Raw genomic sequence first — 17,204 nt, forward strand, 5'->3', positions numbered from 1 at the left:
TCCCACACCGAACAAGCACGCGTGCAATATATATATATATATATATATATATATGTACGTTATATATATATATACATATATAGCGTAAAAGTTCCTTTTCTTCTTCCCGTTCATATAAACATCTGCGTATCCTGATCTCTTTCTTGCGACGTCGCCGAGTTTTCCTCTCTCTTGAAATTTTTTTGCATTATCAGTACCCAACGGCAATAAAGCAGCGACTTAATAGGCGTAGCAAATGGTGTGATCTGATTTGCAGACATTTTCAAGTTGTGCAGAGAAATTGTACTAACAACTGTATAACTGTAAGTAAAGTAACACTGAAATAATTCAATTTTTTAGAGTAGTTTGAAATATTATTATGTCTCTTCTTTATTTCTAGGTTGAGTAAAATTCGTTTTGTCGAATTTCGTTAACTTTGTCACTCATGGAAAGAGAGAAAATATTATTATGCATAGTATTATTTAAAATATACTGTGTGAATACTGTTTAAAATTAAAATGAAAGAGAGAAGAGTTTGACACACACAAAGTGAACGATTTTTACTTTATTACGTAAGCATTTTCATCGTAATTACTTGATCGTAATTGCTTATTATTAGATTATTAATTGTAGAATATAATAAAAAAATTATATTATTTTTATTAATATATACATATATATATATTAATGTATGTGTGTGTGTGTGTATGTGTGTGTGTGTATATATATGTGTGTATATATATAATACTTTTCTAATTTTGAAAAATGTAACTTTTATAGTTACAAAAGTTCAAATAAATTCCATGACCGTTCATCATCATGATCGCTTTAAATTCCAATGGTTCGGCACCCATGGCTCGTCTGAGGAGAAGGATTATAAGAAGCACGCAGGCTAGTGAAGTGGGGTGGACAACCATAGGCAACGAATGAAGACTAACGTACTGCTACACGACACACAGACAGAATGGCAGTGGAATGGAGGAGTGGAGGGAGCTGAAGACGAAGAGGAGAGAGGAGAGAGAAAGAAAAAGGGGAGAAGCCGGTATAGGCAACCGGTAAAGGCACGTTTTTAGTAAAGCATCGTAAAACGCCGGCGATTCTTGTTTGCTTCGAGTTCTGCTCGATCGTTCGGTGTAATACACCAAGTTTCATTGACCTCCCGTTGCGTTTCTTTTTATTATAGCGCGGGTTTTATTGTACAATATTACTGGCATAATTCGTCACCAAGTAGCGAAAACGAAATTTCACAGTATTACGCAGTACACAGACCAATTACACGCGTATCGTTCCGTGTTGAGAGAGTTGAGCCAATTGCGTGAAACAAATAATCAGGGCCAATTAAGTGTGCGGGCGCAATGACTTCCGCGTACGAAACGACGACAGAACGCGAGAAGCAGAAGGCAACAAGTCCGCACGATACTGCGCGAGTATTTTTCAACCCGGATGCTGCCTCTGATATGGAGGAGACGTCGTCGTCGTCTCGAGCAAGTCTCGCAACAGGTGACTCGTCTTTCGAAGAATCCACGCTTTTTTCTTCTGTAGAAGTCAGCGTTCTGTCTGCGGGTGAATCATTCGACGGGGATCTGGGAATGTTTGAGAAAGAAAAAGAAAATAAGGACGAAGAAAGCGTCAGCGTCTCTGTAAATTTGGTAAATGATATTTCACAAATGAATAGATCTAAAAACGGGGAATTGTCCTTTGAAGATAATGAGAGGCATATGGAAAAGAAATTGATTTTATTGGCGGATTATATCGCATCGGAAAGCGCATCCACGTGCAGTGTAAGAAGAGAGCAGGACAAGGACCAGCATAATGAAGCTCCAAGTCGAAGCATACTGAAGATCCAAGTGCAGGAACAACGTGACAGTAGTGTTCACTCTGAGGAGAAATTCCGAGATTCCGCGATGGAAGACGCTGTGCAAGTTTGTTGCGAGAATGTGGTAGAAATTTGCCTGAACACACATGCGGATGAGAAACAAGATGAATTTGAAAGGGAAATTATCAGCCGACAGGATAGTGACTCATTTTATGATGCGGTACGATCGGGAAACGCCAAGCGCGTCTCGATGTTGATCGCCAACGGTTGCGTGCAAAATCTGGACGAACCGGATTGGAACGTATCGGGCGATCCACCCTTATTGATGGCAGCAACGAATCATTGCCTTCCTGTGTTGAGGTAGATTTTTTAGAATCGTTTTAGAACGCAATCGTTTAGATTTTAGATATAAGATCGCATTGCTTTACGTAAGCTTTACCTTCTCCTTTCTGCAAATTATATCAACTTGGAGCTTTCTGGCAATCAGTCTACGAGTTAACGTAAAAATATAACATTAAAAATATTTAATTTTTTAAATAGTAAATTCATTGATTATCTTTAAGGCATTATGTTATTCGTTATGTATATAGAAATTTATATCGAAAACATATAAAATTTTTGAGAATAATTATTCATATTTATTATTTAAAATTTATCGATAAATTATTAATAGAAAATATTTTCGTAATGTTAAACAAAAAGATTATCTCCGTTTAAGCGCAACATGGAACAATTTCTGCATAGCTATGAAAATTCTTTTTGATAAATTGATGTAAAAGTTAAAAATAACTTATGTATAGCAGCATAGCTATTTTTATTTTTGTAACATCGTACGTATTGTATTTCGTATTCATATTAAAAATTTAATGATAAAAAATTATATTTTTTTGTTGCCGGATTACAGTGCGCTACTAGCAAATGGATGCGATCCAGCTGTGCGTTCACCGCGGGGTGAGACGGCACTTCACAGAGTAATTCTGAATGGCGGACCAGGTAACGTGTTGAAATTCGTAGAGGACCTCTTGAAATACAACTGTCCGCCAGGCGTCAAAGAGGCCGGCAGTGGATCGACTGCATTGCACGTGCTGTCTCGTCAATTGGCTCACACGTCGCTGAAATCCCTTCGTCATAATTTCGATGCGGCTCTGAAGACGCTAGAATTATTGGCGAAAGCAGGACCCGTTAACGCTAAGGATCATCAAGGTCGAAGTGCCTTGCACATTTTAGCATCATCAACTATCTTTGGTACAATCATAATGATCGTCTCTGTATACTAATATCCCTTCATTAAGATCGAACGAATTTATTATTTATTTCTTTGGAGGGGGGAGAGGAGGGGGAATCTTTTAATTTTAAAAAACCTTTAACTTACAATTGAAGATAGTTAGATGTTTGATATTTTTGTCAATGAAAAACTTTTTAAGTTTATGCCATTTTTTATATTCAACAATCAAATCTTTTTAGCTCTGTGTACTTTTATACAATTTTTTGTCCAAACAAAAATTTCTTTTCCATACATACAAACAATGACGTGCGTGACTTTTTCGAATAACAGATGATTATTCTCACTCGTTCCACGATCCGAAGAAACGAAGAAAAGAATGCGCAAAATTTTAATGGCATATTATCTTACAGATAACAATCACAGGACCGATATCGAGTCGTTGATTGGTACGCTTCTAGCCGCTGGCGCGGATACTGCGTTGAAGAATGATCGCGGAGAGACCGCTTTGCACGAGAGTTTGGAGTGCGGTGCGTTAAACACAGCGACATTATTGATACAACACACGCCAACAGGCATCGCGTCGCGATACGGTGAAACCCCGTTGCATATAGCGTCGCGAAAAAATCATGTCGATATGGTGACGAAGCTACTTGAGCATGGTGAGGATCCTGGCACGCAGGACGCCGGCGGGAATACTCCATTGCACCTCGCATCAGCAAGAGGATTTCATCAGACGGTATCATTGTTGGTCACCTCACCCTTAGCACAATTGGAGAAGGTCAACATTGATGGTCTGACGGCGTTGCAAGTTGCCGCCGAGAGTGGATTCGCTAACGCCGTCAAGATACTGTTGAAGGCTGGTGCCGATCCCACCCAAACCATGCATTATTGTGCGACCATTCTGCGTCGTCATCCCGACATCTCGCTCTTAATCGATCACGAATTGACCAGACGTCGACAACTTGCCGCCTGATTTGTCTGTTGACATTTTTCCTACTGACATCCGGCAATTTGTTAAAGATGGCTAAATATTACTACGGATAAAGTGCAATTATCACGCTTGTTGCTCAATGTTACAATACAAATTTGATACATGCAGAAATTATATAGGGTATCTATCCAAGATTTAAAGATCTACTCAAATATGTCAGAAACAGTGCGTTAAATTGAAAAATGTTTCAGACAAAACTTTTTTGACTTCGAGAGAGACACATAAGATGGTACGATTGGTTTAATCTTGGGTGGTGTTGTCAAGGTCAAGGCAAGGTCACTTTGAATTTTTTTAATGAGATCCCCAGTTTTTCTTTACATATTCTTAATTCTTATAGCTTATCTCAAGAGCTTTTCAGCTACTGTAATAAACTATTGTTTCATTAAGTACTTTTCGAGTTAAGGCTTGAAAGTTACAATACGTAGTCGACATTAACATTAAGATGGAATCACACGATGCTCGATTTCTTGAATGAGAAATTATGCATGCATGGTGCACCCAGATGTTCTTTTATCCTTATTTAACATTCGCGAACAACAAGGATGAAACGATATCTAGGTGCATCCTTGCGGACGACTATTCTGAACGCAGTCCTGCTATGCTTGCTTTTGCGTTTCCGAGTTACGCATGAAGTGCATAGTGCATCATCCATTCTTGTTCACCAAATAATAAAAAAGAATAAAACGGTACATGCGCTTCATGCGTAATTCGGAACGCATCCTTTGATGTATACAGTCTGACATTTGACAAATAACTATGAAATTAGCAATTGTTTCTTTTGATTGGTGCATGCAAGAAAATGAACTATGATAAATAATCCATATATATATATATATATAATAAATACAAAAATCATGTATATGCAGCATGCAGCGCTCCAAGCATGAACGAATTCTAGCATACATCAGAGCAGGCATGACTGTATGAGATCGAGCATCATGTGATGAGCTGAATAACATTTGTCAAGATCAAGATTGGACCATTGGAGGTTATACCTCTTATTTTCATTTTTATGTAAAAATAAATTTTTAGTGCAAAAATGAAAATAAAAATAAGAACAATCTCCAATGACTTCCGAGATACTTGAGTGGATCCTTTAAAATGGGACACTACATATGTACAATCATAATATACAATCGTTGCTATAAATCTCATTGTGGATCAAAGTGCACTTAAATGAAAAGTAAAAAATTAAATTCTAAAGTAAATATCGAATGTAGCCTTATGTCATAGTGCAAACATTCGCTCTTCTTTGCATCGATTGACGCACCTACCAAAAGATTCCACAGGCGTATTTCGAATAATTTTGTACTGAGCCTCTATGATTTCTAAGATGTTGAACATTCTGAACAGGAGTGGTGTACCAAAGAGTTTAATTTTTTGCTTTTCATTTTATTGTATTTGATCAAATAAAATAACTTTGTTATTTACGAATTCTAATTTTTTTTCTCGCAAATGACTTATTCTATTGAAAATGTTAAAGATAGCTTTTTTTTCTACGGATTTATTCCATTTATCATAAAAAAATTTCAAACTAAAAAAATTAATGACATACCAGTTTTTTTTTCGTAAAAGAGGGGAGGTCTTGTTTATTTTTTGGCCCATCCCTGATTGAATAAAAAAAAAGTATAATCCCCTAAAACATAAGTTTTCATTTTCATTAAACATATACCAAGTTACATCAAAATGACTCGAACAGTTTTTGACATTTTTGGAAAAAACGAAATTTTGTCAACTTTGATATTTTAAAAATAACAGCTTTGTACCTTTGAAATTAAGCCGTTTCGAACAAATCGTTACATGAAGTTTTAGTCTTAAATTTGTGTGACAAATTACCCCTTAAAATCTTTTAGCGTATTTAGTATCCATCATGTGTGTGTGTGTGTGTGTATGTATATATATATATATATATATATATATATATATATATATATATACATAACTACATATATTTTACAAATAAAAGTTAATGCCGTTATTATCGTTTTGTTTTCATTATTGTTGTCATCGTGCGTAATCTTGCCATCTTTTATTAGTATATTAATAAGATTTAGTTACATTTAATTGTTATCATCATTATTTGAATAGGATTTAATAAATGAAACAATACGATTTTTATAACATAGTGTATATTTTATAAATCCACATAATATCTGATATGAAGCGGAAATGAGTAAAACGGAGCATATTTGTATGTACAGCTAAGTATAAATGGATTTAAAAATATTTTTTTCAAAGTATAATATCACATGACATCTGAAAGGCTGTGTTAGAATTATGAAATAAATATTATACAATGATCGTATAATGTACATAATGTAATTCATTATATTTTGTGCTGATTTAAACATCAAGAAGACACTGTATAAAAATAAATGTCTTCCCCATTTCATATATAGACTTCTTTTATTACACGCACTAGAATAAAATAGAAACAAACGTACAAATTATAGATTCCTTTCGATAATTTCATTATGGATCTATTATAAAACATGTCTCACAACCGTGAAATTTTAATAGACGCAATTGATGTAGATTTTATTTTAAATTATAGCAGTTGTATGTACACAAAAATTGATGGAAACATTTGCTAACATGGATCGGGGCCGATCGCATAAAATGTTAATTTGATTAACAATAACATTTAAGAGATTACATTAAATGCATTTCATATAACAAATAGTTATATTTATTATGGATTTGTCAAATTTAAAAAAAATTAAGAAATGATAGGCATATATGAAATCACTGTTGCACGAGCGCTGAGACACGTTTTCAACTTTTGTGATGGCCTATTGATAAGAAGCTCTTATGATATTATTACTTGTACAGGGTGGGCCATCTATTGGTACGTTTTTAAAAATGCGATCAAATGAGCATACATTGATATTTTTTATTAATTTTTTTTTTGTTGTGAAGCTAAAAGTATCCGCGTCAAGAATGAAAAACGATTTCGTTCATGTGGCTCCCTCTACTGGCCTTACAGTATGCCATTCGGTCACCCCAATTATTAATGACATTTTGGACTACCTCGGCGCCAATTTCACTCAAAACAGTCATAATATAATGTCATCCACTAACATCCCTTTCTCACGAACTTTCCTCACCAATTTGCGTATAGCTCCTTCGGTGGGTGCTCTATCACGACCCATATTTCTTTTCAAAATTCGTACAGTTTCGGCGACACAGCACTGACTTTGAAAATAAGTTTTTAAAATTTCAAAACGCTCTTCAAGAGAAAACATGTTGTTTCGTGCCGCGGACGGTATGACTAATAAACTGTCAAAATTTCGGGTCTGTAGCTCGTTCGGTGTTGCCATACGACGAAATTCAAAAACGTACCAATAGATGGCCCACCCTGTAGTTAAGGTACATACGTATATATGATGGCATATGTGATACATATGTCTATACATGCATTCAAACTTACGTACACACACGTATTAATAGGAATTCAATTCGATGTATGTAGTTATAATACAGGCTGCTATATTGCATATTGAAGATTGACGTGATGACACTATCGCTGTTGTCGGTCGTATTCATTTTAAGAATATGTATATAGCACAAAAAAGCCTAAACTATATCTTTAAGCTCTGAACATCGTTATAAAACAGATTTTACGCGTCTTTTTGACACATTCTACTTGTATTCGTAAAATATGTTCTACAGAAATGCTCGATTAAACACGTTCATTTCTTTCGATAACCCCACCCACACCCACACACACACACACACACACACACACATACGCGTGCGCGCACGTATTCTCTCTTTCTCTCTCTTTCATTACAATCTTTAATTAAATTGTTTCTAAATTTAAAAAAATCTTAATCTTATCAAATTATCTCTCCCCCAATTATAATGAAATAATTCTGGCACAAGAAAAAGTTATGGATAACATTATCAAAACGGTGTGTGTGGCTATAGAGATATTATAATAAAAAGCTCGATTATACATTTTATCCTTAATCTAATTAAAATATTTTTAACGGTTTAATCTTAAAAATATATTCTTTGGATAAATATATATTCTTAAACGTACGCATTCACAGTATTTAATTTAACATACTTAAACGCTGGTAATTCTGTTAAAATTATAGACCAAATTATAGACAATATTATAATATATATTTATAAAACATAAGCTAAAGACGTGAGCACGAATGAAATTAATATATTTTTATCAATTTAAAAAACAAGATTTTTTTAAATAAAACTTTTGCACATTCGATATGTAATGATACATAGAATATAAAAATTTTTATCTATGCCAAGCATTGCACATTGTTATTCAGTATATATTTCTTGCATTGGTTTTTTTTAATTGTAAAGCTGGTAGATATTATATAGAATCTTTCACATATAATATGCATAACATTATGCAATATATCAGAGCTGAACATCATATTATATAATTTTTGTTCGCTATTCAAATAATATCTAATTTACTTGATCGTTTAAATGATTTTTTTATCTAGATAAGGTTACTTAAATAATGTCATTCTTTTTTATATGAATAATAATTATTTCTATAAATAATATGAGTATTATATTCGTTACAAATAAATTGAAAATAGTCCTTTATTATTCCTTCTTATTAGATAAGAAAGATTTTTGTTCATTTCTCTAATATTTTCTAATAAAAGTCTGTAGGCCTGAATTCTTTTTGCTATTTAAAAAATGAAAAATTAAATAATTAAATAATATTTTAGTATATATAATACATGTCAGAGAGAGAGAGAGAGAGAGAGAGAGAGATATTCGAAGAATTAAACCAATTTTTTCATACTATAACCAAGATTACTGTTAACAATCCATTGAGATTTCTTTATTTAAGAAAAATTTATCTATTTTGTCATAAAAAAATTATTACATATTAGTCAGGAAGGTTTCATATTAACTTATTCACTACCAATGTCTATCATCTCTTTTTATGATTATACAATATTTTTTTAGAGCGCAGAAAGTATTCTTATTCATAAATTTATCGCGGAAAAATGATACAGATTATTATCTGAAATAGCTTTATTATTTGTTGCATTAAAAGATATTTAAAACTATACAATGAAAGAAGTCATTTTCTTTGTCACATCTATTTATGAATTATTCAAATCTGAATAAAAAACTTCAGAGTGAAGTAACAGGACTCTTAATCGTTTAAAATCCAACGAAATATAAAAGGCTAATAAGAGTAAAAAAAATTTAATAAAACTCCATTAATCATTTAAGATAAGTATAATTAAAGATAGAAATAATAAATCAAACTGTAGAAAGTACAAAAGTTAAAATGCTAGAATACAATTACATACATGTTTCGACCTTATATTTAGTACTCTCTTCAAGTGTACAAAAAATTTTATTTCCCGGCGCAGTATAATACATTATTCAAAAATTAAGAAAGTGACTGTTTCGTTGCATAATTGGATGATAGTTTTAACTAATTATCTAATTATGCAACGATTAATGGAGTTTTATTAAGTTTTTTTTTACTCTTATTAGCCTTTTATATCTTATTGTTAGATTTTATTCAAAATTATTAAATACTATTATATTATCAATTAATTCAGTTTTTCGAAAATGTTCATGCGTATTTCTTAAAAAAAAAAAGCATTAATATTGAAAATCTGTATAATCAAAAATGATATTAATAAAATAAATAATAAATGGGACATTCAAACTAATGCCATCAAATTATTTAAATTATACATCGTGGTGATTATCACATAAATTTTAATTATTTGGTATATTTTCTTTTTCTAATCGATTAACTATTTATAACATAAGGACTGCAACTTCAAAATATAACATCTGGTTTACCTTGCTAAATATTTATACATATATGGCAGTGAATACGTTAATATAGATAACGAATATTTTCCAACATTTTTATTTTAATATATGTCTTTAATCTAAATATCACTTTAAAATCTTTAACTATACTGCTTTCATTCCACGATTATCAATACTAAATGTTATTAAAATTGCCATTTTTTTAATGTTTGAATTGAATTATATTTCTTTTCCAATATCAAGATTTTCTGTTTTTCTTTTCGATAGAAGGCGCTTTCCTATCAAATGATTTTCAAATCGAAAACTATGATAATAAAAAATTCAGAAATATTATCAGAAATGTATACATGCCAATAGCCATATTTTCATGCCATGCAAACAGAAAATAGCAAAAGGAAAACAGGCATATATTTACACATAAAATTAATTATATAATAATAAGTCTGTGTAACATTTGGCATTTTCGGTTATCCTACAAATAAACAATTCTTTAGACTAATATTACATTCATCCGTTTTATATCGTATGACAAGTTTTTCGAGCCTGTCAATTTCGGTTCAGAGAATAAAGAAGTTCTCGGATCTTTTTGTTTTATAGCCAACTAACATGCTTGAAAAATTTGTAGTACGACAAATGTAATATCAGCCTTATACTTAAGAAACTCCTACGAAAAAAAATATACAAATTGCGATTTAAAATGTAACATTTCTAAAGAGATATATGATACAAGTATTCCAGCCATTTTATAAAAAAATTCGGCTTCTAACACAACTTGTTATTTATATGGCTTTACAATCTATGCCAAATTACAATCTATGCCATTATCACGAATAGCAAGTCAAATTGAATTTTTGTTAACGAAAACTGAAATGTAAATTACATAGAAAACAATGTAATTTAATATATTTGCAATATTTTTTCTACATATCTGTCAACATATTTTGCATACCAATGCAGTTGTATTTATGCATGTTGTATATATGCAATTATATCTACGTTTTTTTTAGATTGTTAATAACATAAATATGTGATATATTTGGTATAAATCCAATTTTTTAATAACAACTATAAACATTCAACTTAACATTTGCATGAACTTATCCATAAAAAAATTTATAATTGTTTACATCTTGGATGTATTATAATTTCATTTCTGGCTTAAGAATTATAAATTGAATTATCTTCAATTTGAATTAATAATATATTTAAAATATCGACAAAATTTAATAAATAAATAATATTATATGTATGAACGCTTTCTCTCTCTCACACATACACAAAATGTGTGTGTGTATGTATGTGTGTGTGTGTGTGTGTGTGTGTGTGTGTGATCGCGCGCGCGATCTTTGGAGCTGATAAATTCAGCATCAGCTGTTTTAACACTATTATTATTATTATTATTATTATTATTATTATTATTATTATTATCATCAGCATTAATTATTCATGTCACATATATCAAACTAAATAAATATGCCAGCCACAATCTTATTTTAAGTGATTACTATCAGCGATAACTTATATCATACTTTTATACATTATATCATACTTTGTATATTTGTGTGATCACTCTTGAGCCACATTAATTTCTATGATATATATTTACAGAGAGAAAAAGATTAGGGCACTTTATAGTTTCCAATTCCTCCATGTTACTTTGTAAAATGCTAAATGTAAAAAATCTGTCTGCATGAAAGTACTAAGAACTTACCTATTTATATATATATATATATTATATATATATATATATATATATATATATATATATATATATATATGTTTCTCATATAAAAACATTTTTTTCTATGCTGTCTTATTCCGATTTGGAAAAAAGACTACGTATGAATACTGTTGCTCTGATAAAATGCACTGAAAATTTGTATAAATTCATATACCAGAATATCTCATGATATCAACTACTATGTAGTTTCCAATGTACTAAGAAATTTTGAATGTTTAACGCGTAATCAAACGACTTGTGAATGAGTTCCAGAAGCTTATGACAAAACTAAATCGGTCATTCCCAACTTTTTGTCTTTTTTTTTTTACAGCGAAGAACACGATAGACAGTCGTTACACGAACGTCGTTATACGATATAATCTATATAAAATATGCTACTCATTTATTTATTCACTTACTGAATTGTGCCTACACGGAGTTACCAGGTCGTTTATCGTTGAATTATGACGAGTTTTTCTGCAGCCTTCGTTATCATTTACGAGATTGGGATTAACAGAGTGCGACAGCGCAGCTGTTTTGTTGAAATCTATCGTGGCATAGCCTTTTTGCGACTTGTTTGGAGATTCGGGGGGAGAGGGAGCAATGTTTATCACAATGTCAGATGCGCCGGCGGGTGTGTCTTTCTTATCTTCCAGATCTAAAACTGCATAATTTACTTCCCTGATCGGACATCCCGTCGGCGTGGAGGGTGCCAAGGGCGATCTCTCAGCTATTGAAGTGCCAGAGAATCTCTTCCTCAGACTTTCGATTTCGCTTGCCTCTAGATTAGCATAGCAATGCCTAGAGCCTTCTTCCATGTCCGATTGTAAGACGGGCAATGGAGGCGGACGCACTCTAATGGCAATGTTCTCTGTGTGATCTTGTTCAGGATTTATATTCATATATAAATGTCCAAATCCATCTATGTCATTACTCTCTTCTTTGAGCTGATTCGTCTCGCAAGTACTGTGCGTTGGCGAAATTGGGTTGGATTCGCTACAGATGTCTATGTTCATGTAGGGTACCATAGTCGGTGATAATGGTGACGTTGCGTCATAACTGGATATTTCTGTATTACACTGAATGGGTAATAATTCCGTTTCCACAGGTCCACTGATGGATATCGCATTATTGATCGTAGAAGCATTTTGTGGTGACCTGTAACAATACCGAGAAACTCGTGTGTGGTCATATCCTATGTATTTTATACTATTGATTAAACAAATAATGCTACCTTTGTACTGCCCTTCCAAGGCTTTTATTATTGTTGCGCTCCATTTCAATGGGAAGGGACGACAAGACTTCCTCATTGACATAAAGAGAGGACGGATGAGGTTGAGAAATCGGTGGCGGTGGTGGCAGCATAGGGGGTGATGATGGTGATCCCAAAGTTCCTTGGGGCGATATTGGGCCACTACTACTTCCAACACTGTTTAATCTTCTAATACCGTTCTGTTGGCTATGAGGAAATCTAGAATTTATACGATTGTGACCTCTAGATGATATTGGGTCCAAATAATTAGGTTCCACACTTTGCATTGTCACACTTGCTACTGATGCAGAATGCGACGGGATTGGAAGGTCCCTGGACAGTGTATCATCTCCACTGTTATTCCGTACCTGTTAATAAGAAAGTGTTTTCTTTTAATATTACGTATCACATCATATATTTAAATATTAATATTAGGAATAGTATATACTGATATAAACCTGAATTTTTGTCTGTACAAGATTAAACAGTTCTTCAGCTCTCCGACACTTAAAGGCATATATACCAGGACCTGTAGAACAGCGTCTGCCTGACTCAAAACTGAAGAGTCCTTCCAGGTCATATCCATACCGTCGTAAACAGCGCAACGGCCATTTATGCTGTTTGCCATGTTGATACAATATAATGTCTACTTCGGTTACTTCCAAACGTCCAAGGGAAACAAAATTACCATCATCGTCTACGTTCATTACTTGAAAAATGTTGGGATGCAGATCGTTAATGTCTGCTCTGCTATTGACACAACCCATCCTTCATTTATCTAAATAAAAACATAATATACAATTTGCAAAATTTATAAATCAATCATCACTTTGCATTTACACCAAGAAAAAGAACATTACGTATAACAAGGGAATAAACACTTGCAAATCTTCCTTCTTTATCTTATAGTAGTCCTGATTATTCAAGATACACACAGCAGGTAAATAAAGAGTAAAACTACTTGTAAAGTAGTAAAACGTAAAGAATGAAAAGCAAGTTAGTACGTTTTATCAATGAGCTATTGTGTTATATATGAAAGATACACACCAAATACGACATAGCCAGAACGACATAAAAGCTGTCTTCTGATCGTCGCTGATTATCCCGTCACTAACATCATATTCTTGCACATTGGCGCAGCGCGGCTATGCCACCTCTGGCCACTTTTGGCCACTTCAACATAATACGCGCGATTCAAGTGCGATTGTACAGGATGTACGACAGGACTGACAAGGATAGCGCCAAATTCATCATCGATGCAACAAACCAAACGTAGGCACGTTTCAATTACAAATTACAAATATTTGATAAGCTTTAAGGAGCGGGGGCGGAGGAGGGGGGGAGGGAGGAAGAGAACTTTCAGAGGGGTGATTGTCAGGGCGAGATACGCGAGAATGATTAATACGCCCTCAGATTAAATTCTACGAAAGTAGAATTTACCGGAACACTCCGTTCCTATGATAAGCTCCTATGATAACTCGTTGACAATTGATACTGGCTATGTTCTAAAATTCACTACCAATTGACACTAAAAATTTACGGTTTATGTCATACATTTTATACATTTTATATACATTTTATATACGTACATTATATAGTTTCATCACTACCAATGAACATATCAATTTGGAACACACAGCTACTATTGTTAAGAATAATAGCAGAGAAAAATCTGAGAGTAGGACATTATGCGTGTACCAAATCTCGAAGATTAATATCCACATTTTTTTGTGGTCCTCTTTGATATTATTACGTGGGTTAAATAATGACGGATAATCAAAATTGACTGTTCATCCTTGTCTAACTCACTAATAATAGTAATAGTAATGGCAAAAAAAACCACAAAAACGTGGTAATAGCATATGCTCTTATTTACCGATTATCGATAATACAGTACTTCTGTATTATCGTTAGTAAATATTTTATTGCGAAGTCTACATTGATCAGAAGGTATATCGGTCCGGGAGATAATGACACTATATGGACGGAATCCATATATGTAGACGTTGCTCAAGATTCGAGATGGTCAGGATGGTCTTGAGCTACATTGCTTGAGTGTTATGAACTAATCAGAGAGTCGTATTAGCATCTTAAGACATTGCGTGAGATTAAAGACCATTACCACTTTATATTATAGCTTATTGTTAGTTTGGCAACCCTTTCACTCACAGAAACAGTATGGCACCTATCTTCCGGTTTTTTTTTTGACGTAAACTATTATTACTTAATAATAGTTACAAATAATAGAAACAAACGTTAGGAAATAACATATTGAAAAAATTCTTTTACAACTTTAATCACACGTCATCAATTTTAAAACCATGGGAGATGAAGAAATCCACGCCATATTTGCGTTTCCTTGATCGTGTTTCCTTGATCGTTAAATAAATAACGAATTATAATGGATGTTTCAAGCGATAACAAATGAAGACTAAATTAATATCTTTCGAAAATGTACATAGTTTGAAAGATGTCTTAAAGACGTCTTTTGGATGTCTTTCCGACATGCATGTTCTCTGGGGTGTCTCCCGGACTATATTATACTTAATTTGATTAATATTGATTAGTGAGAATAAAAATTATTAACATTTGCATATAAAAATGGCAATAATATTAATTGTTTCTACTTTGTTATTGTAATAATTATTGTAGCGTATAGTATCTGCATTAAAATTTTAATAAAAATTACATTTAAAAAGTTCCATCATTCAACTTTATAATTATTTTTATTGTGCTCCAATATTAAATATAGAGAATTAATACTCTATATTTATTTTGTCAATGAAACTTTTAGTATAAGATCGTAGAATTGTAACGTATCAATTAACTTTACATGAGCTACGTGTGCAAATTTTTGATCTATCTATAGACAAATATACGTATACACACTATACTCTTCAACTCGTTGCTATTTCAGGTAAAGAGGATTCCATAGATATTACGAAACTTTATATAGCACCCTCTACTCAGTTGTGTGTATGCATACATGGTATATGTTTGAGAGAGAGAGAGAGAGAGAGAGAGAGACTGGAATAATGTTACAAATCGATTTTCCTACAATCACAATGTTCCATCTTTCGGAAAGAATCGTTGCCTCTTCGTACGCGAGTTCTAGATTATATTTGCGTTTGCTCGCGATCGATATCTCTGAACATCGTTATCAAAATTGCTATTTTGAGAATTCGTATATATATATATATATATGTAAGATGCATTTTTAACAAGATGGCATTTTCTTTTGGATAAAAATTATAAACGATAGAAATTATTATATGTAATACATTCTTTCGTTTAAAACTTATTAGATTGAATACCAAAGATTTTATATATTAAATTCATATATTTATAATAAATACTATAATAATTTGTGTGTGTGTGTGTTTTGTGAGATATTTTGCAGTTTAAATTAGGATTAATATTGCAACAAGAATTTATCACTTTATAAATTTCGTAAATGCAAAAGATGGGTCATTTATAGATTCAGCGTGCGTAATAGTAAAAATTGACTATATAATGAATTTAAAGATTAAGCTGTTTGAGCACTACTTTCGCATTTATTTCTCGAACTCTCTTTTTTTGCATTCTTAGCACCTGCGAAAACATGTGAAAGGTTTACTTGATTTTAATGCAGTTTTATTTTTATGGAGAGAGAGAGAGATTTATATCAAGAAAAATATATCAAAAGATTCCTGTTCCGATAGTTCGATTCGGGCATGCGCTTCATTGAGACGTGTCTCGTGTTTTATAGAATGTGACTACGCTTCTTTCTGTTTTGGAACAGAACAACAAACTCGATATATTCTCTACAAAACGAAAGAAGACCGCATTGTTGCACATAAAATACTTTCCGTATATGTACACAATTTGATTCTATGTATTCTATATATTCTCAATGAGATGGCAGAGTCTCTTAACGTAATCTTCAGGTTTTAAATACTAATTAATATATGATAATAAAATATTTTTCATGATTACAAATAAATCATAATTAATACAGCAATTAAATTAAATTATATAAATAATTAAAAATAATAGCTATATCGCGGGCGGAAAATTTTGGGGCAGTTGCGTACAACGCGTGTTCCAAGTGAAAAAAATTGTAAAGACGGAAAGATGCGTATTGGTCTCCGTATGCTCCGACATTTGGATGCCCTTTGCCCTTTTCCGATACATCGTCTCGTGTGTGTATCGATGAGAAACTAATAATAATGAACCAATCTTTGTTTAAAATCATTGATAGACTGACGTCACCAAGCGATAATTGTATCATCGTCATTGTAGGAACAGGGGGTAATAAATATTAAAAGGAAAAAAGAGGAAGTTTTACGTCCGCGCGCTAATGACGTCGTCGGTACTCGCCCCTCGTCGTCGTCGTCGTCGTCGTCGTCGTCGTCGTCAACCTGGCTTCAAATCCTTCAGGGGTGTGTG

At 32.7% G+C, this 17,204-nt stretch overlaps 2 protein-coding genes across 4 annotated transcripts; one reads left to right on the forward strand and one right to left on the reverse strand.

Moving 5' to 3' along the window:
- The first annotated feature begins 55 nt into the window (after positions 1 to 55).
- Positions 56 to 5,445, forward strand: LOC105152558 (uncharacterized). Of its 2 annotated transcripts, none has more exons than XM_011066917.2 (4): positions 56 to 551; positions 760 to 2,155; positions 2,700 to 3,040; positions 3,431 to 5,445. In XM_011066917.2, the coding sequence occupies exons 2-4, from the start codon at positions 1,335 to 1,337 to the stop codon at positions 3,991 to 3,993; spliced, it is 1,725 nt and encodes a 574-aa protein (XP_011065219.1). In that variant the 5' UTR covers positions 56 to 551; positions 760 to 1,334; the 3' UTR covers positions 3,994 to 5,445. The 2 variants fall into 2 exon arrangements, with proteins under 2 accessions (XP_011065219.1, XP_087265194.1); XM_087409068.1 differs by having other exon boundaries at positions 56 to 302; positions 380 to 2,155.
- Positions 5,446 to 6,123: 678 nt separating this feature from the next.
- Positions 6,124 to 16,625, reverse strand: LOC105152560 (uncharacterized). Of its 2 annotated transcripts, XR_015546035.1 has the most exons (5): positions 13,824 to 16,625; positions 13,235 to 13,554; positions 12,759 to 13,144; positions 7,369 to 12,682; positions 6,124 to 6,834 (listed from the first exon to the last, which is right to left on the reverse strand). XR_015546035.1 is itself a non-coding variant. In XM_011066918.2 (4 exons), exons 2-4 carry the CDS (start codon positions 13,541 to 13,543, stop codon positions 11,932 to 11,934), a joined length of 1,446 nt encoding a protein of 481 aa, XP_011065220.1. In that variant the 5' UTR covers positions 13,544 to 13,554; positions 13,824 to 16,625; the 3' UTR covers positions 6,124 to 11,931. The 2 variants fall into 2 exon arrangements, 1 of the variants encoding a protein (XP_011065220.1); XM_011066918.2 differs by having other exon boundaries at positions 6,124 to 12,682.
- Between the last annotated feature and the right edge of the window lie 579 nt (positions 16,626 to 17,204).

This window comes from Acromyrmex echinatior, chromosome 8 (genome assembly GCF_024713525.1).
Source record: "Acromyrmex echinatior isolate Ae372 chromosome 8, ASM2471352v2, whole genome shotgun sequence".
NCBI lineage: Eukaryota > Metazoa > Arthropoda > Insecta > Hymenoptera > Formicidae > Acromyrmex > Acromyrmex echinatior.